This window comes from Cetorhinus maximus, chromosome 1, assembly GCF_964194155.1.
Source record: "Cetorhinus maximus chromosome 1, sCetMax3.hap1.1, whole genome shotgun sequence".
Classification (NCBI taxonomy): Eukaryota; Metazoa; Chordata; class Chondrichthyes; order Lamniformes; family Cetorhinidae; genus Cetorhinus; species Cetorhinus maximus.
The window spans coordinates 141,919,466-141,944,248 of NC_135879.1; the positions used below are offsets into that span (position 1 = coordinate 141,919,466).

Genomic DNA, 24,783 nt, shown 5'->3' on the forward strand with positions numbered 1-24,783 from the left:
AATGATAGCAATAAGTTTACATTTATATATCATGTTTGTCATAAAAGATTGCCCCAAAGCACTTCATATAAGTATGAGGGAAAAGAAGGGCAGGCAGCACTGAGGTAAAAGAGGAAAGGTCAGATTTGAAGGGCCAGAATCAGGAATGGGGAGTTTGGGGTGTGGAGGAGTTGTAGGGGTGGTTTGTAGGACTAAAAAAGGGTGCACTGATGGGCACTGCTGAGGCCAAGAAGCACTCAGACACAAAGTTAAGAAATTTATACCTAAGCCATTAAGGAACTGGAAACCAATACACGATAGTGAGAACAAAGGTGAAGGGTGAACAGGGCTTGTGCAAGGTGAAAGAGGTTGTTTGAAATAAAACAAAAAATGCTAGAAAAACTCAGCAGATCTGGCAGCATCTGTGGAGAGAGAAACACAGTTAACGTTTCGAGTCCAATATGATTCTTCAGAACTGGAATAGGATATTAGGAATTAGAAATAGGAAACTAGGGATGCATGTAACAAGGGTGCCACAATAATCATGGATGATTTTAATCTACATGTGGACTGGGCAAACAAAATCAGCAATAACACTGTGGCAGATGAGTTACTGGAGTGTGTACGAGATGGTTTTTTAAACCAGTACATCGAGGAACCAACTAGGGAACAGGCTATCCTAGATTTTGTATTGTGCAATGAGAAGGAGTTAATCAATAATCTTGTTGTGTGGGGTCCTTTAGGGAACAGTGATTGTATCATAATAGAATTCTTCATTAAGATGGAATGTGAAGTAGTCTGATCCGAAACTAGGGTCCTAAATGTAAACAAAGGAAAATGTGAAGGTATGAGGTGTGAGTTGGCTAAGATAGATTGGGGAACTTCATTAAAAGGCATGACGGTGGATAGGTAATGGCTAATATTTACGGAATGCATGTATGCATTACAACAGTTATAAAATTCCTTTCTGGCACAAAAGCACAACAGGAAAAGTGGCCCAACCATGACTAACAAAAGAAATTAAGGATAGTATTAGATCCAAAGAGCAGTCATATAAAGTTACTAGAAAAAGTAGCAAGCCTGAGGATTGGGAGCAGTTTAGAATTCAGCAAAGGATGACCAAGAGATTGATAAAGAGGGGAAAAATAGAGAATGAGCATAAACTTGCAAGGAACATAAGTGGGCTGGAAAAGCTTCTACATGTATCAAAAATAAAAAGCTTAGTGATGGCAAATGCAGGTCCCTCACAGTCTGAAATGGGAGAATTTATAATAGAGAACAAGGAATTGGCAAATCAATTAAACAACTACTTTAGTCTGTCTTCACGGAGGAAGACACAAATAACTACCCAGAAATGCTATGGAACTAAGGGCCAAGTGAGAAGGAGGAATTGAAGGAAATTAGTACTACTAAAAAAAAATAGTGCTTGAGAAATTAATGGAACTGAAAGCCGATAAATCCCCAAGGCCTGATAATATACATCCCAGGATAATAAAGGAGGTGGCCATAGAAATAGTGGATGGGTTGGTTATTATCCTCCAAAATTTTATAGATTCTGGAAGAGTTCTGACAGATTGGGATGGCGGCAAATGTAACCCCATTATTTAAAAAAAAGGGAGGGAGAAAACAGTGAATTACAGACCAGTTAGCCAAATATCAGCAATAGGCAAAATGTTAGAGTCTATTATAAAGGATGTGATAACTGGACACTTAGAAAATATCAATGGGATTAGGCAAAGTCAACATGGGTTTATGAAAAGGAAATCATGTTTGATAAACCTACTGGAGTTTTTTTTTGAGGGCTTAACTAGCAGAATAGATAAGGGAGAACCAGTAGATGTGGTGTATTTGGATTTTCAGAAAGCTTTTGATAAATTCCCACATCAGAAGCTAGTGTGTAAAATTAAAGCACATGGGATTGGGGATAATATATTGGCCTGGATTGAGAATTGGTTAACAGACAGGAAACAATAGGAATAAATGGGTCTCCTTTTCCAGAGTGGCAGGTGGTTTATGGTGTACTGCTGGGATCAGTGTTTGGGCTCCAGCTATTCACAATATATATCAGTGATTTGGATCCCTGTCGCTTGCCATTTCAACACTCCACCCTGCTCTCATGCCCACATGTCTGTCCTTGGCTTGCTGCATTGTTCCAGTGAAGCTCAACATAAACTAGAGAAACAGCACTTCATCTTCCGACTAGGCACTTTACAGCCTTCCAGACTGAATATTGAGTTCAACAATTTTAGATCTTGAACTCTCTCCTCCATCCCCACTCCCTTTCCGTTTCTTCCCCCTCCTTTTTGTTTTTTCCAATAATTTATATAGATTTTTCTTTTCCCACCTATTTCCCTCATTTTTAAATGTATTTCCACCCATTGTTTATCTCTACCTTTTAGCCCTTCTAGTATTCCTTCACCCCACTCCCACTAGAGCTATCTGTACCTTGTCTGTCCTGCTTTCTACTCTTAATTAGCACATTCCTTTAGATAATATCACCACCTTCAACACCTCTTTGTCCTTTTGTCTGTGACATCTTTTGGTTATCTCCACCCATTACTGGCTGCTTGTCCCAACAACCACCCCCCACCCTTAAACCAGCTTATATTTCACCCCTTTCCTATTTTTACTTAGTTCTGTTGAAGGGTCATGAGGACTCGAAACTTCAACTGTGCTCTTCTCCGCCGATGCTGCCAGACCTGCTGAGTTTTTCCAGGTATTTCTGTTTCTGCCCTTACCCGCAGGACTATTTTTCTCTGCACCCTCTCTAAACCCTTCAGATCCTTCCTAAAGTACAGTGCCCAGAATTGGGTACAATACTCAAGTGGAGTCCGAAACAGAGTTTTATAAAATGTCATCATAACCCCTGTGCTTTTGTATTCGATGCCTTTATTTCAAAAGTCCAGGATTCTATATAAAGTACATTGTTACCCACTTTCTCAAGCTGCCCTGACATTTCAACCATTTGTGCACATATACCCCCAGGTCCCCTGGCTCTTGCACCTCCTTTGGAATTGTATCCTTTACTTTTATATTGCTTTGCCTTGTGCTACCTGCCAAAATGTATCACATCTTTCTGCATTAACTTTTCATCTGCTACTGTCCGCCTATTCCACCAGTTTGTCAATGTCCTCTTGGAGTCTATCACAAACCTCACAATTCACAACGCTTACAAATGTTGTGACATCTGCAAATTTTTTAGTTGAAGTAAGGTTAATAGAAGATTTGATTTTTTTTTGATCTTACAAAAGCAAGACCTACCATGACATGTATTTAATAGTCTCTCCAGCGGTCCAAAAAAGTCTCAATTAAATCAACTTAAGTGCACTTACATGCAACATATGCAGCAAACAAAAAAAACTCAGTTAAACAAAGTCCACCTTTCGGTCATTTTCCAAACGTCAGAAGCATAAGATGCAAATTTGGCTTCACCTCCTCACCACTCAACAATAGTGGTCAAACTCAAAGCCACTGCAAGTCAAGTTCTCAAGTCATCCCATTCCTCCCTGTACTGCAACAGAATTGCTTTTACACTATCCTGCTGATATCATGGTTTCTTTAATTGTTTTCATCAAAACAAGTTTAAAAAATTCCACACTTCTTAAAAATATGTACATACATAAACCATATGTGCAACCATAATGTCAGTAAATGGTTACTATTATTTCCAATTGCATTCTAAAACCACTTCTACGGCACTGGATTGACAATTGTGAAGCCATGGCCAGTTAGGTCAACTGTAGCCATGTTGTTTGGTCACTTTTTTCCTTCTGCTGATGTGGCAAAATGGAAACACTTCCTCCTCATTGAGTCTGAATTTGAAACAGTGTAACTGCAAAGACCCAGGGATATTGGTGGTAGAGGATGGCAGACAAAATTATTAAACCCAGAGATGATACGGTATGCTCCTGATCATTCAAAATTGTCTCTTGCACTAAAAATGTGAATTATATAGACTTAGAAAAGTAAACAGAATGGGCAGACATATGGCAGATCTAATTCCATTTGGATGCAAGTGTTAAGTAATGCATTTCTCATCCAGGAAACTCACCTCTTACTCTCTAAACCCTGTTTCCATTAATTGCTGATGACCCAATTCCTGGTCCCCATGCTAGTTGATATTGTTAACTGTTAGCTTTTCTCTGGTACTACTCCCTTTTCTTGAAATCTGCCATTCCCTCTAGTCAAAAATTTCTCAACCTTGACCCTTCTTGTCTGTGCAAGCTAATCTCAATCTCCAAGCTCTCAGTCCTCTCCAAAGATCTGAACAAGTTGATGCTTCCCAAATCCATGCCTATCTTTCCCACAACTCCATGTTTGAACATAGACTCAGGTTTCCATCCTGCCAAAGCATTGAAACAATCCTTACCAAAGACACAAATGGCATCCTATTTGACTGTGAGCATAGTGCATTATCAAAGCCTAGTTGCAGACTTTGACACAGTTGACTACACCACCCTCCTCCGATGCCTCTCCTCAGCTGCCTGAGTGGAACTCCTGCTTCCTGGATCCATCCTTACCTATCCAGTACTAACCTGAAAATCTCTTGCAATAGATTTTCCTTCCATTCCCACACTGTTATCTCCAGAGTTCTCTAAAGGCCCAATCTTAGTATCCTTCCTGCTTCTCACCTACATTCTTCCTCTCAGCAAAATCATCCAAAAACACAAAGCACCTCGATCTCATAGCATCATGTCTCTCAATCCCTCTACTGCCTCTGATTTGTCTGACATTTGGTCACGGATGAGCATAAACCACCTCCAATTCAATATCTGGAAGACCAAAACCATTGTTTTCAGTCCCTGCCACAAACTCTGTTCCCTGGCCATTGATACCATCCCCCCCTCCCTATCCACTGTGAGACTGAACCAAACTGTTCACAACCTTGTTGCCCTATCTGACCTGGAGTCAACTTCCAACCTTCCAACCCCATATCCTCTCCATCACCAAAACTGCCAATTTCCATTCTCCTAACATTGCCCCTCTCTGTCCCTGTCTCAGTCTATCTACTGTTGAAATCCTCATCCATAATTTCAGTATTTCCAGATTTGACTATTCCAATCTTTTCCATGCCATCCTCTCATCTTTCCCTTCTGTAAGCTTCAGCTGATCCGAAATGCTGCTGCCCATATCCTAACTTGCATCATCTCCTATTCACCAATCACCGCTACCCCCTCCCCAACCCCCGTGCTTGCTAATCTACATTGGCTCCCAACTCAACAACACGTCAATTTTAGAATTTGCATCCTTGTTTTCAAATCCCTGCCTGGCCTCACTCCTGTAATCTCCTCCAGCTCCACAACCATCCAAGAACTCTGCATTCTTCCAATTCTGGCTTCATGTGCCTCCCCAATTTCTTTCACCCAATCATAATTGGCCTCCCTTCAAGTGTCTAGGTCCTAAAGTATAAAATCTAAAATTATATTATCACCACTAAACCAGTACTGAAATCTTTAAATTGGACTTGCTTTCCCTGACTCGATAATTTTTGATTGTTCAGTTCAGTGAAAGGCAACCAATTGTTCACAATATGCCCAAGAAGCCTAACACTCATGCCGTGTACCGACTATATTTACATAAGGCAATGTAAAAATTCTATGCTATCCGAAACATTTTGGTCCACCTATTCTAAATCATAAACAGTTAATACTGATGAAAAAGCAAACATACCCTCCCATGATTATTTGTATGAAAGTAATTAGCTCAGATTATTAGGTCAAACACACCTACATGCAACACAGGTAAATCAAGTTTTTAAGAGTTTACTAAGCTTTCTCAATTTATAATCCAGATGGTTCACAAAATTTCAGATATAAAATGAACAAATTTCTCAATTCCTTTTCTAAGCGTACAAGCATTGCTGGAGAATTTATCCTTGATCAAGTCTGGTCACTTGTATGGCATATCAGCCTCCTATGCTTTTCGGTATCAGAAGATTAAATCTCATTCCAGGTCTACCCGTTCAGTAATATTGTTGAAAATTTTTTTGAAAAATAGACATAGTGAACAAAGGATTGTACGAATGTTTCTACAATTAGCACACCAAAAATATATAATTATCTTAATTCTTAACATTTTAGAGCACATTATTTGAATACCATAATGGCTATTTAACCACCAATGGTAGACCTACCACACTCTGAAGTGATAAAGAAAAGTGTAACTCTGCTGTACCTTTTGATGTTTGCGGTTCACATAGCTGAACTGTGGAATTCATTAAAACTTTTCCATCAATTTCTTCCTCCATTGTCTGCCCTATAGAAAGCAAACTCAAACGTCTCATTTTTAGAAGCCTGGGGACGCTATCACAATCAGTAGCCCCAGCATCCCCAGACATAACAGCAGGTACTACTCGCTTCAAAAAATCCATTTTTCACCTTTTAAAAAGTGCAGCAAAGAAACACAGCAGCTTAGCTGCCGTACTCACACATGAAAGCACTCATGCTAACTTCCTCAATACATAAAGGTGGAATATTTGCAGTGGATTTCAGAATGATGTCATGAAGGATTTGGGTGGTGCCTAAAAGTTGCAGGTCAATTTGCTATCATCAAGCAACTTCTGGGATACATGCCCTGCCTTGCAAACTGATAAACATGCAAAACACATGGATTGAGAAGAAGCCCGAAGGTATATTTCAGCATAGGATATATCTGTTTCTGAACCCAGCAGAGTCTACATTAGCTACAGATCGAGAACTGAAGAATTATACAATTTCTTTAAACATCAGATGTTTCAGGACCTGTAGAGAAACATGAACTTAGTTTCTGTTTGCCAAATACATTATTCTCTCATTCAAACTTCATAGTGGGTGGAACCTCATATCTCCAACAGTAAAAGCTGTTCTCCAGAGATAATATGTATCATTTTAAATGCTATATAAACACAGTATATCTAAATTTACAGTCCAAACCATACACTTCTATTCAAAATTAGAACATTTTATCCAACATAAAGCTGTTTATGTCAGAAAAATAGTACCGCAACAGTTCAAGCTGTGATTAAGATTTCTTGAAACACTCCTATGGTGACGCATACAATGAAATAAAAAATATGCCGTTCAGCAACAATGTCCTATAGCTTGTAAAGTGCCTTTAATGCAGAAACATTAAGTGCTTCAAAGGAGAAACTGATGAAACGAACTGTTAGAAATGACCAAAAGCACAGCCAAAAAAGGTGTTTACAGGAGACTTTTTAAACCAAGGAGAGAAGCAACAAGACAGAGGTGGTTTAGTTGAGGCTAGTCCAAAGAACACAAACACACATTTGAAGAACATTTCAACAACTTGCTTGTTTGATGGTTCACAACTGGGAGATTTTCCTGTCTCTGTTTGGAAATCAGTTAGTCATTCAAGTGAAGGTAATAGGTATTTCATTTATGGCATACAACTTAAATCATAGTTATGAAAGTGTAAGATTTAATTATATTGATATTAGCATAACACAGCTCATGGTAAATAAGATGATACTCTGTTTTATAATATGAATGTTATGACCTGTTATACACTGTACCCATTCTCCCAATGCATCTACATCTGACTGTTGACTTATTTTCTCATTCAGCATTTTAATACCAGCACAAATCTTTGTATCAACTGAAAACTTAAAAGTTAACTTGTTGGAGTATAAAACTCTTAATAGGAAATGCAAAATGGATCACCACGCAAAACTATTACCATTAATAACAATCCCCTACTTAAGAAAATGTAAGTAATTCCTTACCCTCCCTCCGATGTCACATAGTCTATTGTATTGCACCCTGAAAACAGGCTTTTCTGAAAATCCAAATGTACTACATAAACCAAACTACTTTCATTCGGCAATCTAGCAACCTCTTCAAAAAATTAAAGCAAGTTATTCAGTCTTTGGAACATAGGATTTGCTAAAAAAAAACAAGCTCCCTCCAGTTCACCTTCATGGTAGCCAGATGATAAATTATAATTGTTGATTATTCATGACAATGAATCAATATCGATTAGTCTACAACAGACCCCAAACATGAGATGAGGAAATCTCCAGTCATGGAAAGTTTTGGGAACTATAGGTTCAAAGTCACCTGTTCCTTCTAAGCATGCTAACATACGAGTCATGTCTCTAATTACTTACATACAACTTCCATTTATATAGCACCTTTATTTAACATAACATTCCAAGGTGCTTAACAAGATGAATACCAATAAAAACATTTTTTGGCACCAAGCCACAGGATGAGGTATCAGGACACATGACTAAAAGTTTGGTCAAAAAAGTATCTTAAAAGGATATAAACACACATTTACATACTGCATAAAGAAATGGCTTTTATTTATATACTGCCTTTCATGACCTCAGCATGCCTTAAAATGCATTACAGCCAATGAAGTACTTCTGAAGCGTAGTCACTGTTGTAATGTAGGAAACATTTTCCTTACTGCATTTAATAGTGACTATCTCACCTTTTTGGCCTTCTGGTTTAGGTCCGGGTCCCCCGCAAGTGTGAATACTTGTACATCCCCCTATAAAATCCTTCTGTAATTTTGAAGATCTCTATTAGGTCCCTGTGCAATCTTTTCTCTAGAGAAAAGAGCCCCAACCTACGATAAAGCTATTTATATAGTTTACTATAATTATATGTAGGTCGCTTATCTGTTTTTGCACATTAGCTTTGAAGGTGCAGACTGTGTCCTCTTATTCTGGACAAGGTAACACATTATATTCTGCAGAAGTCATGTTAAGAACCTGTAATAACCCCATCTCTAGGCATACAGAGTATCTGCAATTATCCCTTCCGACTATGGAACAGAAATTGACAAAGAAGTATCTGAACTCAGGGGAACAGATCTCTATGCCGTAACACCAGGCAATGTGGACTGTTGAAAGCTGTCAAAAAGATGAGTCCCTTGCTACAATTTTTCAATCCTCATTAATATGCAAACTATGTCATTGGAGTGGCAAGTAGCCAATGTAGCAGCCTTTGCTCAAAACAGATAAACTAGGTAGCTATAGCCTAGATAGTTTAACACCATTTATAAGCAAAATCTTAAATTCTGAGATAAAGTTAATGAAATATTAGAAATGCATGGCTTAATCAAGAGAAGTCAGTATGGAATTAGTAAATGAAGGTTGTCTGTAGCACATATGGATTTTCTAATGATATGCAAAAAGGTCTCTCACAAGGGCCTCATTAGAAATATACAGATATATGATAAAAGAGGAAATGTAGCAGCACAGATAGAAATCTGATTGGCACTACAGGAATTAGGGCAAATTGAAGTGGTCTTGAGCTGATATTGCATATATAATACATATGGGAAAATCTGTGTTTCTGGTAAATTGGTAAAATGACTTTAAAAGGTCTTTTTGACTGGGAAGCTAGTAACAAAAACATGCATGCAAAAACAATATACAGCAGGTGCCGCCAATCTGAAACTAGTCATTGATCTGACAAAAGGCCATCAACCTGAAATATTAACTCTGTTTCTCTCTCCACTGTTGCTGCCTAATCTGCAGAAGTTTTCCAGCATTTTCAGTTTTTAAAAACAAGCAAGCCCTTACACAAAACTGGTGTCAGTTCTGTTGATTCAATTACCACAAATTTTGTTTTCATCCCAAAACATAATTGGGTCCTTTATTTAAACAAGAATGGTTAAACCGCATGTTGAGGTAATATTCAGGTCAATTTGTTTTTTTAAACTGATACTATTGTACCTTAAATCTTATTTTGTCCATAGAAATGTTTTAAAAAGGGGCATTCTGAACTGTGCTACCACACTTGTGACACAAATATTATTTAAATAAACTTTAAAACTAGTTTAAAAATTCCATTTCTGCTGACAAATGTTCCAGCTACTAAGTTAATTTAAAAGCCCATAAAGTCAAATAGAGACCAGTCTATTCCTAAATTTCCATTTGTTAAGGTTGGCTGCGTTTGTTCTATTATATTGTCATTGTAGTTTGAGTTATGGTTAAGAAGCACATTTCTGAAAAGTTTGAATTCAATAAAATATTATACCTTCCCGAAAACACTAGTGGATTATTTCACATCAGCCAGGAGACAGCAACTTAAAATCCAAAGCTACATGCATCAAATTTTTTGAAGGTAAGGGACAAAAGTCTAGATTAACACATGGAGGTTTTAATGGGCTACGTTGTAACATACATAAGCTCCAATTTTGTTTGGAAAATTTCCATAGGAATCAAAGTTTTTTTTAGTCTGACACCAGGAATTACTAGAGGTTGCTGATGCACAATTAGCTGTTCACTGCTAAAGTATAACTCCAGAAATGATTAATGTGCAAAATGTAACAAGTACGAAACATTACTTCAGATGGATTTGATAACATTATAATTCATAATACAGGGTTGTAAATCTCTGTAATTCTGTACCCCAGAGAGCAATGGATGCTCAGTGCTCAGTTGCTCAGTACAGTCAAGGCGAAGATCAATAGATTTTTGGACTCGAATCCAGGGATCTGGAAATCAGGCAGAAAAATGGAGTTGAGGTTCAAGATTAGCCATGATCTTACTGAATGGCAGAATAGGCCAGTCTACGACTGCTCCTTGTGCCCTTGTACCATAAATGAAGACAGAACTCAGATAATTAGTATGTCTGTCCCTTCTTATTCAGGTAAATGCATTACATGGCAGTACTTGGGCATCGAACTTTTGAGGCACTTTTTTTTAATTTATTCACTCATGGGACGTGGGTACTGCTAGCAAGGTTGGCATTTATTGCCCGCTCTTAACTATCCTTGAGAAGGTGGTGATGAGCCACTGCAATTCTTACACTGCAGGTACACCCACAGTGCTGTGAGGTACAGACTTCCAGGATTCTGACCCAGCAATGATGAAGAAACTGCAATTTATTTCCAAGTAATGTTAGGAGTGGAAGTCATGGGTTTGGAAGGTGCTGTCAAAGCCACCTTGGTGAGTTGCTGCAGTGGTGTGTCCGGGGGTGGGGGGGGGGTGTGTGTGTGCGCGTGCATATGTGGGCTACCAATCAACTGCAACAGGATGTAGAAAGGCTACCAGAATGGGTGGATGGAATTTAATACCGAGGAGTGTGGTGCATTTTGGCAGAAGTGACAGGGAGAGGCAATACAGGCATGTTTCTAACGTGTGTAGGAAAAGAGGGAACTGGGGGCTCATGTGAAAAGATATTTAAAGGTGGCTAGATATATTTTGAGAGAGTAGTTAGCAAAGCTTATGAGATCTTGAGCTTCATAAATAGAAGTATTCCATACAAAAGCAGGGAAGTTATGCTGAACATTTACAAAGCTCTGGTTAGGCCACAACTAGAGTTTTGCGTCCAGTTCTGGTCACCACACATTAGAAAGGGTATGAGGGTCCTTGAAAGAGGGGATTTACCGGAGTGATAACAGGGATGAGGGAATTTAACTGCAAGGTTAGATTGCAGAAGCTGGGGTTGTTCTTCTTGGAGCAAAGTAGATTGAGGGGAGTTTTGATGGAGTTGTAAAATATTAAGGCAGGTTTACATAGGGTAGACAAAGAAAAGCCGTTCCATTAACTCATAATACAAGGACTAGGGGGGCACAGATTTAAGGTTTTAGGCAAGAGGCACAAGCAGATGTGAGGATGAACTATTTTTAACGCAGAGATTGGTAATGACCCAGAGCTTGCTGCCTTCAAGGATGGTGGAAGTGGAGACAATCAATGATTTCAAAAGGAAATTGGATGGACACTTGAGGGAAATTGCAGGGCAATGCGGAGAGGGCAGGGTAAATATAACTCACTGGTTGCTCTACAGAGTCAGCAAGGACACAATTGGCCAAATGGATGTCTTCTGTGCCATTATACCTTTATTACTCTAGTATGCTGTTAAAAACCCAGTTACCCTTCATTCAACAAGTTGGAGTGTTCAGTATTTTTTTTTTTTTACAGAGAGACTAAGAGCGTTAGAGTGGAAGTTCTCATCAATTCAGGATTGCAAAAGGAGATAGCAGTCTGTGAGAACCTCTATAGTGCAACCTATAGAGAAGCAAGGACTCACTGACTGCAACTTCTGAACGTTATTCTGCTTATGTCCAAACTCCTAAGGTTGCGGTCAGTTTCAATAGAGAAATTATGTCGAGCTCTGACAGTAGCACGATCATTACCACCACAAAATCCAGGTCAACATTTTAAGTTTGGATCTGCTCCAAAGATTTCCTGAAAAAATTGCAATTAAACTCTTTATGAGGCTATATTTTTAACTCCAGAGCTTCCCATTATCTGGTGCTGCAAAGTTGCTGGCTTTCCTTAATTAAACCACCCTTGTCCAACTGACTTAATTTTGTCCCAGTTAACCATTTCTAATAGCTTTCCCACCACAGAGATGAAACTGACTGGCTTGTAGTTGCTGGGGTTGTCCTTACACCCTTTTTTTGAACAAGGGTGTAACATTTATAATTCCCAAGTCCTCTAGCATCACTCCTATACCCATGGAGGATTGGAAGGCTACGGCTAGTGCTTCTGGTCACCACATTACAGGAAGGACATAATTGATCTGGAGAGAGTACAAACAGCATTTACAAGAATGCTGCCAGAGCTTGAAAATTTCAGTCCCTGCAGGCCCTTTCTCTCACCAACCCTCCGGCACACACCGTTTGCCACTTCCAGACCCTCCCGCTGGCTGCTGATTCTCCGGTTTGCCCATTTTTAGCCCATCCAGTATTGCAATTACCTCCTTCTTCACTATGACTTTGGCAACATAGTTTTTCTTGGTACAGAAAGATGCAAAGTACTCATTTAGTACCTCAGCCATGCCCTCTGCCTCCATGCACAGGTCCCTTTTTAGTTCCCATCACCCACAGCCTTCCTCTTACTACCCTTTTACTATTGATGTGCCTGTTGAAGGCTTTTGGATTCCCCTTCATGTTAATTGCTAGTCTCTTCTCATACTTACTCTTTGTCTCTTGTTTTCTTATGCACTACCCCTGTGAATTACCTATAGTCAACCTAGATCTTATTTATATCATCAACCTGACATGTGTCATATACCCCCAGATGCACTGTATGATATAAATACAAAAATAGATATATAGAACAAATTTAACCAAAGTTAAAAAATTTCATTGCATCAGAAAAAGTTTGCAAAAAGACTAAAAGTTATAATTTAAATTGCTTGACAATGGAAAGATGTCAAAGTTAGGTCGGAGTACATATGTGTCTACAGTGTCATGTAAACAAAAAGCATGACCGACAACAGTATAACTTCAACTCCGAGTGCTTCTATTTAAATATAGAAACTGCCAGCAATGTTCCCGCTAAGCTGCATGCAAACAACTGCAGAGTTTGTGAAGTGCTGCGCAGGGCTTGGCCTATGTTAAATACTGCTCACACATGACTGCTCAAAAGAATTTGAAGGTACAAAAATTCCTCACTTAAAATTGCAGTTGCAATCCTGATAACGGCAACTTTAAGCAAATCAGATTTTCCCATTAAAACCAATGTAAAAGCTGCAGTTAGTTTCTGTAGGACCTTTCTCATCAGGAAAAAAATTAAGACATTATAACCTGTAAGTTGAAATGCCTTACATTGCTAATTTCCTATAATGGTAAATGAAATAACTAAAATAAAATAAATTTAAAAATGGAAAAGAAATATGCTAACTTTCTACTTAACTCCCACTTGCTGCCTCTCCTGCTCATCGCTGATCCTGCTCACCACACAGCCCAGTCCCTGCAGACCCTTCCTCTCGCCGACCCTCTAGCACACACCCTTTGCCACTTCCAGACCCTCCCGCTGGCTGCTGACTCTCCGGTTTGCCGCATCTGCTGCTCCCTGACCCTCCTGGTTGCTGCAGACCATCCCTCTCACTCCTTGCCTCTCCCATTCACCGCTTCCATCTCTGGAACCCTCGTTGTGAGCAAGGACTCTGGAGATGAGCAAAGAGTAAGCCAGTAGCTGAAGTGGCGATGAGAGTGAGAGTCAGGGAGCAGCAGGGGCCGCAAACCAGAGGGTCAAGGGTGAGGGGGTCAGGGAGTGGCAGAGGCCGCGAACCGGAGGACCGGTGGCAAAAGGCAGGGTCAAGGAGTGGCAGAGCTCACTCCAAAATGGCACCGATCAGCTTATGCGGCCCTGCATCAGAGTCGGCTTAGAACAACTTTAAAATGAAACTCACGGCGCTAGTTGCAAGTATGGGCCCCATTGGCTGGCTGGTGTTAAAGTGGAACAACTTAAAAACGGGGACTTACTGTACTGTGCATCAAATAACTAGCTGCACAATGACATTTCAAAGAGAACATTAGGTGCCTGTAGCACATTACAGCCACAACAAAAAATTCTGTTTGCTTGAATTTTCAAGTATTCTTTTATCCCATTTAGTTACACATTTCCAAGATTGCTCATGTAAGCTCAACCATAATAAAAAAAATTGTACAATTTTTATACTGTCATTTATGTAAACATTTCTACACAATAGGTTTACTAATTTGCAAGCAAATTAGTGTCTCGTCATTCTAAACTGGGAAAAATTAGTACGTCAACAATTATCAAAGCAATGAATTCACTATCTCCTTATTCCTTCCTTTCTCAGTGGTTTAATGACAACACTTGTACTTCAGTTGAACATCAGGTATATACCATTTTTTCACAGTAGATTCTTAGAAATAAATGTTGAAAACGGAGTGCTTCTGAATGAGATTTATTTTTGTACTGTACTTCCATTAATGTTTCATACTTAACATAACACTGCTAGATTTTTGCACCTACCTAAATTTCCTGTGATGACTGGTCTTGCCTAAACTCCATAGGGATGGGCTGCGTCTTCCTCAAATGTTAAAATCACAATGGGACAAGAAAATCTGCAATAAAAAATGTAATACTGTAATTATTTAGTGTTAAATTTAAAATGCACAACTTTGACAGAAGAGATGAATCTGATGGTCAATGACTCTATGAAAATTGATTTCGTCTTTTGAAGATATGAAAGTTAATGCAAGTAACTAAACATTTTTTTTTAAATCAACAGTACCCCTGAACACATTGAGTTCTTCAATTTTGCCTCTGACAATCTGCACCAAAGCTTTTGATTAGAGTAAGCAAAGGATATGCCTGCAGGGACCACGTGCACTACGTGTAGATTTCACAGACATTTCGTTTGGAGACTCAAAGACGGTGGTGGATTCCTGCACACATAAGATACTTGGGTAACTAAAAGAAAACATTTGTGCATGAACCAAACCTTATGTGCATGTTTACATTCAGACCTGAAGCAATACAAACCCAGTATTTAGGATCGGAGGACAGGTTTAGCCATTGAACATTTTTTTTAAAAGACAAAAATATAGTGTCACTCTTTCTCTATTCCTATGTGGCAAGTGTCACTGCCTCATATTTAGCAGTAATCCAACAATCTTATCCTCTATCCCCAACATCTATCCCACCCAGCCTGCTCCTTTCAGGATATTCCTTCTAACTTCCTCTAGATTACATTAGTGGATCAATTAACACTCTACATTGCAAACAAGGCTATCACAACCTTACTGCAGGTGAATCTGACATTATAGCCCTGACAACAACCCAGTTAACAGGCAGGAAAACATGACCACCCATTCTACCAAACTCTTTTCAGGCAACCACAATGGACATTGCTCTCATTGAGAAGTCCTATCTCGGTCTCTCTCCGGATTCCTCCTGAAACTCTCCTCCAAGCATCTAGCATTCTTCAATCCTTCCTGCCACATAAAGTCACTGGGATTTAATGCCCTCCTAAACTCACCAACATCATCATGATGGAAATTTGCACCATTCTCTCTTTCATTATGCTTAGCACCAAGCAGCTCCTTGTGTTGGGCGATTTCAACCTACAATTAAAATTTGCTCCCGCTGGTTCCCTATAATCATTTAATTTCAACCTCCCACCTAGGGCTATCCTCTTGATGTCACCATCTCACATTGGTCACAGGGACTTGTAAATTGAGAGGCAATGTCTTCCGCACATGCATTACATCCATTCTTTTTGTCTTTCTACAATCACAGTACTCTCACCTTTGTCCCTGGAGAAAACTCATCCCCACCTACCTCAAAATTCACACACCTCTGTTTTTGATTCTCTTATTCCCACCAAATAACTTTCTCCTGCACCTGTTATTTCTCAACCCATTTCCTTAAGTCCGCTTCCTACCCTGTTCATACCAATCAAAGCAGCCTGGCCAAGTTCACAATTAACGTTCTCTGTGACAATGATGCATTATCCCTCCTTGATCTCTCAACAGTATTTGAGATATTTGACTATGCCATCCTCTTCCATCACCCCTCTTTTGTCCAGTTGCATGGAACTACAAATATATCGTTCCTCTTCATTCTACGTACCAGCTGTGGCTCAATTGGTAGCACACTCACCTCTGAGTCACAAGGTTTGGAGCTCAAATCCCACTGCAGGATTTGAACGTAAAAATCAAGGCTAACACTCCATGTAAGTGTGGAGGGACCGTGCTCCCTCTCTGACTTTTAGATGAAATGTTAAACCGAACCCTCAGCTGCCTGAGAGTGGATATAAACGACCCCATGGCACTAATTCAAAGAGCAGCAGAGGAGATACCCCTGTGTCCTGGCCTATATTTACCCCTCAACTAACAACCCAAAAAATATAGATTATCTGGTCATTATCACACTTTGTGGGGAGTTTGCTGTGCAGAAAGTGGCTGCAGTGTTTCCTACATTACAACAGTCCCACCTCTTCTAAAGTATTTCACTGGCAATAAAGCGCTTTGAGGCTTCAGGCGATCATGAAAAGTGTTATATAAATAATATTGTTCTTTCTTTCTGCTCCAATAGAGTCAATGCATTGCAACTAATGGTTTCTGTTCCAGACAGGACACAACTATTTCCGGTGTTCCTCATGGATTAGTCCTCAAGTACCATCCTCTTTCTCATTAACTTACTGCATTAGTAATATAATTTACATGCATGAAATCACCTTCCATATAGAAACCGATGGCAACAAACCCCATCTCTTCCCTTACCCCCAACCAATCACCATACTGTCAGATTTTCTAGCCAAAATCAAGTCAAAATTTCATCCTCCTCAGCATGAGGAAGACCAGAGCTATTATTTTCAGCCCTCACCATAAACTGCTCTCTCTTGCCAATGATTCTATCAGCTTTTCTAAGTGAACAGGTTGAACTATTGTGAAATACTGGCATGCTATGAAACACAATTCTGGATTAAAAATGCCACTCTTTCATCTCCTAGTTGCTACTAATGACAAGTAGTTCCAATAGTTCATACATTCTCAATTCCAGTTTATTTGATCTCTGTAGTCACAAGTTCCAGATTATGATCTTGTAATATGTCTGCCTTGTTTAAGTGCAGTTAGATTACAAAACGTTCCACTATCACTGGAGTTTGTCATTTCAATTTTAAAATGCCACTCAAGAGTTAAATCAAATATTTCTGGCGCTGTTATCTAGTGTTACCATATGTTATAAGAGCTAACAAGAACTCATGGTCTTGGGTGGGTGGGTGGAGGGGGGCAGTGTAACATATTAGCATGGACAGAGAGTTGTTTAGCTAACATGAAACAGAGGGTAGGCATAAATGGGTTATTTTTGGATTAGCAAGATGCGGAGTGGAGTGCCACAGGGCTCAGTGCTGGGACCTCAACTATTTACTATTTATATCAATGACTTGAAGGAAGGGACCTAATGTATGGCTACTAAATTTGTTAATGATACAAAGATAGGTGGGAAAGTAAGGCATAGCGGGTCTGCCAAAGGATACAAATAGCTTAAGTGATTGGGCAAAAATTTGGCAAATGGAGTATAATGTCAGAAATTGTGAACTTGTCCACTTTGGCAGGAAAAATAGAAAAGCAGGAAGCATATTATTAAAATGGAGAGAGATTGCAGAACTAGGTGGTACAGAGCAATGTGGGTGTCCTGGTACATGAATCACTAAAATTTAGTATGATGGTACAGCAAGTGATTAGGAAGGCAAATAGAGTGTTATCATTTGTTGAAAAGGTGATGGAGTATAAAAGCAGGGACATTTTGCCACAGTTGTGCAGAGACCTCATTTGGAGTACTCTGTACAGTTTTGACCATCTTATTTAAGAAAGGGTACAAATGCGTTAGCAGTTCAAAAAAGGTTCACTCGACTAATTCCTGGGATGAGGGTGTTACCTTATGAGGAAAGGTTGGACAGGCTAAATTTGTATTCATTGATGTTTAGAAGGATGAGAGGTGATCTTATTGAAACATGGAAGATCCTGAGGGGGCTTGACAGGGTGGACGCTGGAAGGATGTTTCCCCTTGTGGGAGAGACTAGAGCTAGGGGACACCATTTAAAAATAAGGGGTCTCCCATTTAAATCAGAGATTAGAAGTTTTTTTTTCCTCGGAGGGTCGTGAGTCTTTGGAACTCTTCCTCAGAGAGTGGAGGCACAGTCATCAAATATTTTTTAAGACAGAGGTAGATAGATTCTTGACTAACAAGGGAGTCAAAGGTTATCGGGGGTAGGCAGAATATATAGTTGAGGCCACAATCAGGACAGCCATGGTTTTGTTGAATGGCAGAGCAGGTTTGAGGAGCCGAATGGCCGACTCCTGCGCCTAATTCATGTTTGTATGTTATTAGTGAACAAAGCTGCTTCTAAGCTAATAACTGCAAATATTTAATAAACAAGGCTAACAATCAAGTATTAATTCACTATCAAGATCTACTATCCAATATTGAAAATGGCCCTTCATACCCCCAACTGGCAGTGAATGCCTCAACGGTGTAGAGTGTATGTATTATCTGCACATTCAGGGATCCTTATTTAAAGGTAAGCTAGCTAACAAGTAAACAATGACAGTGCTGTCTCCTAACTACCCTGTTCACTGCAAGAAATAAATATAGACTAGAAGATCTCTCATGGTGTTTCTCATGGTGAGTCAGAGGATATAGTATTTTATAACAAGTGGGGTGTTTAACAAAGGTCATGGTATGATACAACACAACACAGAAGGAGGCCATGCAGCCCATTGTGCCTGTGCCGCAAAGCTACCCAATTAATCCCATCCCCTGCTCTTTCTTCGTAAGCCTATAATTTTTTCCCTTCAACAATTCATCCAATTTCCTTTTGAAAGTTACTTTTGAATCTGCTCCCACCACCCCTTCAGACGTGCATTCCAGATCACTACAATCCATTCTGTAAAAAACTGATTCCTCATGTCACCTCTGGTTCCTTTACCAATCACCTTAAATCTGTGTCTTCTGGTTACTCACCAGTTTCTCCTTATTTACACCATCAAAACTGTTCAGAATTTTCAACATCTCTACCAAATTTCTTCTGAACCTTCCCTACTTTAAGGGGAATAATCCCAGCTACTCCAATCTCTTCACATAACTGAAGTCCTTCCATCTCTGGTAACATTCTAGTAACTCTCTTCTGCATCTTTTCCAAGGCCTCAACATCTTTCCTGAAGTGTGCTGCCTAGAATTTAACACATTATACCACCAAAGACAAAACCAGTGTTTTACAAAGGCTGGGCATTACCTACTTGCTTTTGTAGTCTGTTTCTACTAAGAAAACCAAGGATTCCATATGTCTTTTTAACAATCTTATCAAATTAGCCTGTCACCTACAAACATGTGTGTCTTCACCCAGAAGTGTCTCATTTCAGTTCATGTACACTCTTTAAAATTGCATCCATTAGATTATATTACCTCTCTTCATTTTTCCTACCAAAATCTATCGCTTCACACTTCTCTGCATTAAATTGCAACTGCCGCTTGATCGCTCATTCCACCATTCTATGTCGCCCATAGGTGATCCTCCTCATTGTTTGCTACATTTCGAAGTAAACCTCTCTCCAGTCGGAAAAATAGCCATTCACCGTTACTCCTGTTTTCTGCCCCTTACTGTGTCGGCCATGGCTCAGTAGGTAGTACTTATGCCTCCAAATCAAAAGATTGTGGGTTCAAGACCCACTCGAGTGTGAGGGGAAAAAAAATCAAGGCTGACCCTCCAATGTAGTATTAAGGGAGTGCTGCAACAATAGAGGTGCCATCTTTTAGATGAGACGTACTGAGGCTCTCTCAGCTGGAAGCAGATCCCATGGCCCTATTTCAAAGAAGAGGAATTATCCTGGTGTCCTGGCAAATACCTATCGCTCAAATTGGCTGTCTGTCGCATTTCCTGCATTATAACAGCGATTACACTTCAACAGTACTTCACTGGCTGTAAAGCGTTTTGAATAACTGGTGGTTGCAAAGGTATTCTGTAAAAATGCAAGACTTAAGATTTTTTTCTTTTCCTTAGCCAACTTTGAATTTGTCATGCCTTTAATCCCATGAGCTTTAATTTTGCTAACAGGTCTATAATGCGGTACTTTGTCAAACGCCTTTTGAAAGTCCATATGCACAGCATCAATGGACTTGTTACAATCCTCTTAGGGACCGTTAATGTTTAAATAAGAAATCCAAACACAATCATTAATGACAAAATTTCACATTATAAAGAAAACTTTATTGTATATAAAAATTAACCAAAGCAAGACTTAACACTATAGTTTACAATTAGTTATGCTATGAACTCAGTTCTACTTTTTATTTTCCCCAAGAAATCCCCTATACGTTACAACAATCTTGAAGGTGCATTCAATTCTTTAGAGATCAACCCGAAAGTATACCACAGTTCTCTGGAATTTACATTAATTCTCCTGTGTATCCCAGCTTTCTCCAAGATACAAGATTTATGGGATCCTTCCATTAGCTTTCTGGCTGACCGACCCTCCAAATTTCTTTAAAGATCTCACCACTTTAGACTTCAGCGGTTCTTCTGTCCTACTTTTTCTCAGTCTCCTCCCATAGCTTCTGTACAGCTCTTTCCATATATGTCACTGGACCAGTAATTCAGAGGCCGAGGCAAGTGCTCTGGGAAACATGGGTTCAAATCCCACCATGGCAGCTAGTGAAAGTTAAATAAAATTAATAAAAAAAAAATCGGAATTGAAAGCTAGGCACAGTAATGGTGACCATGAAAGTATCGTCGATTGTTGTAAAAATCCTTTTGGCATCTGCAATCCTTACTCAGTCTGGCCTACATTACTCCAGGTCCATATCAATGCAGTTGACTCTTAATTGCCCTCTGAAATGCCTAGAAAGCCACTCAGTTCAAGGGCAATTGGGGATGGGCAAATGAGTGATATCCATATCCCATGAAAGAATACACATTAAAAAAATTTTACAAATTGACTGTTTTCTGCCACAAGGCTCTGTGAGGACCACTGGAGATTTCTTCCTCTACCTTCAAACCAGACAAACTTCCAGCTTCTTTCCCCTTCATAAATTCCAAACTGAGCTCAAGCCCCCACCCACATGGTGAATGATAAAGCTAGCATTTCCTCTGTTTAACTGCAGGCCTAACATTCATTTTCTTTGGCTGTCCCCATTCTGAGTTGCAGCTTACACAAGGCCAAATCTGCGACTAGCTCTGTCTGTTCCCCAAAGCGAACTACTTGCTTCCGTCAGCAAACACACACACAAATTAAACAAAAGAACCTTCTAACCAAGGTTCCAGCCAGAATCACATCTCCATGGCAACGTGGTATGCTTTGGCATGGTTCAAACAGAAATGCAAGCCAATCATTTTATACAACTCTGATCCGGCAACCCATATGAAAAAATTCTCCGTAATGGAGTTTTATGACCCTCTTTCCCAGAATTGCCAGTTTTTTAACTTCTTTTTTGGAACTGAAGAGAGACACCCTGATTCTACCAAGGAGGTCCAGAAATGCATCATTTATTGTTTAATTTTTTTTCCACAATCAACTCTGACCTTGTAAGATAAACACAAGTTACCTTTTAAGTATAAAAAATCCAGGCTTCTTTGAATTGCATTTGCATCAGAGTTATCAGTTTCTCAGATGTCCATTTATTTTACATTGAGCACTTTAACCTCCAACTTAAAAGTTATATTCCTGAAACTAAAAATTTACATTCTAAAACTTACAAATTGGGAACTAGGTATTTGCAACACAACCCTCATTAACGCTCCATTATTTCATGTTTACGCCATGTAGAAGGTAACATCAGAGCCACTAACACTCGAAAAGCTTGACATTGTCCAGGACAAAGCAGCCTACTTGATTGACACCACATCCACAAACATTCACTCTCTCCAACACTGACGCACAGTAACAGCAATGTGCACCATCTACAAGATGCGCTGCAGGAATTCACCAAGGCTCCTTACACAGCACCTTCTAAACCCACAACCACTACGATCTAGAAGGACAAGGGTAGCAGATAGATGGGAACACCACCACCTGGAAGTTCCCCTCCAAGCCACTCACCGTCCTAACTTGGAAATATATCGCTGTTCCTTCACTGTCGCTGGGTCAAATCCTGGAACTCTCTTCCTAACAGCACTATGGGCATAACTACACCGCATGGACTGCAGCGGTTCAAGGCAGCAGCTCACCACCACCTTTTCAAGGGCAACTAGGGATGGGCAATAAATGCTGGCCCAGCCAGCAAAGCTCACATCCCATGAATGAATTTTTTAAAAAAGTTAAATTCCATATTTATTATGTGTATTCTTGGGTTTTTGCTAGGGTTCTTTGGGAATTGAATTATGAAACTGTTCAAATGTAAATGACTGGTCTTAATTTATATATTTTTTGACATATAATTGATTTTAATGATTTATCATTTTTAACAGTGAGAACATAACAGTTATAGAGTGAGGGAGGTTTAGCCACACATCAAGACAGTCCTGTGCTTTGTTGGCACTGGGACTGGTCCTGTGTTTTAGCAGACTACAACGATTCCCCAGTACTACCAAAACCCAGGACCATCCCCCAAGACTTCAACCGACCAAAGTACAGTCCTGAAGTTTGACAACATTGTAATTAAGCTAGAGTTTGTCAACATGATGTGGGCCTTTAATCTGCAACCTCTGTGGAAGAAGATTTGGTAGAATTGTTGGAAACAAACAAGGTCCATTCAATCTGGGTGTAACGTGACATCAGCTTACTATTTGGTAACCATTAGAGGTAAGAAAAAGGGAAGGGCATGTCCTGACAATGGTACTAGGTGATGGGATCACAAGTCTGACAGTGCTGTTACAATTTTCTATGGAATTCTTGTTAGCAATGAATTTTGTGCATAATTCTGAAAAGCCTATGAACAGAAATTGCCAGAAGCTGAAGTAAAAATATTCCAGCACATCTCTGACTCAATGACACTGGCATCCAGTGAAATTGAGTATATTGCACTCACACTGCACAATCTGAAATAAACTAACAGCATCACAGCTCTGTCACGAATATCAGCCCAAACTTTTGGGAAAGGCCGAATACATACTTTAGTGAAGACATTAAATGACATAAAAGGCAAATCAATGGCTAGATGTAATTACATTAGTGTGGAATATGCAATTATTTTACTTCAGCTTTGCTGAAACCCTTACTTTGGACATTAAACACTTTAGCTACTATGGGGGGAAAAAATCAGTTTTTTTGGAAATTTTGAGCAGCTGTGGGATAGGGGAATACAGTGCCAGCTAGTGGATGCAGCTTGTAATCACACAGTGGCAGATCTTATCCATTTTCCATATGGACATAGGTACTTATAACTTCATGGCTGGCCTACCACATTCTACCCTCCAAAAACTTATGGTCATCAAATACTCTACTGCTCATGCCCTTACTCATACCAAGTCTCATTCATTCATCACTCCTGTGCTCACTGACCTACACTGGCTCCCGTTTAAGCAACACCTTGATTTCAAAAAAATTCTCAGTACTATAAACAAGACAGGTTAAGTGTCCTGCCACAGAGTGCACTGTTACAGAGTGGAATCGCGGTGAGTTTGGTGAGAACAGATTTCGGGCAGGGAGGTGCTCTTTTCTTTTTCTTTCTCTCTCAACCTGCAGGAGACCAGGAGTTGAAAAGCTGTATGAGAGGGCTGAGTTTTGAAAACATCCAAGAGTGACATCACAGGAGGAACACAAGTTCATCAGTTGGTGAGAAACTGCTGTTAGGGATAGATTTGGCAATGTTAAAAGGTGAATATGTAAATGCAAGGAGTATAGCAGATAAAGCCGATGAGCTGAGCGCACAGATAGATGCATGGCAGCATGATATCATCGCTACATAAAGGAATTTTGGCTTTAAGAGGGGCAAAAATGGCAGCTCAACATCCCTGGATAGAGTTTTCAGGCAGGATAGAAATGGGATAACAGAGGTGACGATGTAGCATTATTGGTTAAAGAAACAATTACAGCTGTGAGAAGGGATGATATACTAAATGAAGCATCAAATGAGGTAATTTAGGTTGAGCTCAGAAATAAAAAAGGGGCAGCCACACTGCTAGGATTGTACTAGACACCCAAATAATGGAAGAGAGTTAGAAGAGCAAATATGTAGGCATATTTCTGAGTGCAAAAAGAATAGGACAGAAAAAGTTGGGAGACATCAACTACCCTAATATCAATTGGGATACGAACAGTGCGAAGGGCACAGAAGGTACAAAATTCTTGAACTGCATTCAAGGGAACATTTTCAGCCAGCAAGTGACAAACCCAACGAGAAGAGCCGCAATTCTAGATTTAGGCTTAGGAAATGAAGCTGGGCAAGCGGATGAAGTAGCAGGGGGGACCATTTTGGAGATGGTGACCATGATAGTTAGATTTAGCATCACTGTTGAAAAGGACGAAGATAGAACAGAAGTAAAAGTTCTAAATTGGCGGATGAGAAATTTTACAAAGCTGAGGCATGAACTAGCGGAAGTGGGCGAGATACAGCTACTAGAAGGGAAAAGAGTGTCAAATCAGTGGGAGATATTCAATAGCGAGATTCTACAGGCACAGTGTAGACATGTCCCCACAAAGAAA

The 24,783-nt window shown here is 39.7% G+C and overlaps 2 protein-coding genes across 14 annotated transcripts in view; one reads left to right on the forward strand and one right to left on the reverse strand.

Moving 5' to 3' along the window:
- The window catches only part of fryl (furry homolog, like), a 594,162-nt gene that overhangs the window by 532,287 nt on the left and 37,092 nt on the right, over positions 1-24,783 (reverse strand). For 4 of the 10 annotated variants that reach the window (XM_078547572.1, XM_078547555.1, XM_078547545.1 and 1 more), the window contains exon 1: positions 6,154-6,454. In XM_078547572.1, coding sequence (XP_078403698.1) covers positions 6,154-6,349 — 196 coding nt within the window. In that variant the 5' untranslated portion in view covers positions 6,350-6,454. Of the gene's footprint in view, positions 1-6,153; positions 6,463-14,668; positions 14,761-24,783 lie in introns of those variants that run through there. The other 6 variants (XM_078547635.1, XM_078547641.1, XM_078547563.1 and 3 more) reach the window with 4 other exon arrangements.
- ociad1 (OCIA domain containing 1) overlaps positions 7,045-24,783 on the forward strand; it is an 85,531-nt gene continuing 67,792 nt past the window's right edge. The window contains exons 1-2 of one of the 4 annotated variants that reach the window (XM_078547802.1): positions 7,045-7,337; positions 14,493-14,531. In XM_078547802.1, coding sequence (XP_078403928.1) covers positions 7,275-7,337; positions 14,493-14,531 — 102 coding nt within the window. In that variant the 5' untranslated portion in view covers positions 7,045-7,274. Of the gene's footprint in view, positions 7,338-10,834; positions 10,883-14,492; positions 14,532-24,783 lie in introns of those variants that run through there. The other 3 variants (XM_078547775.1, XM_078547782.1, XM_078547796.1) reach the window with 3 other exon arrangements.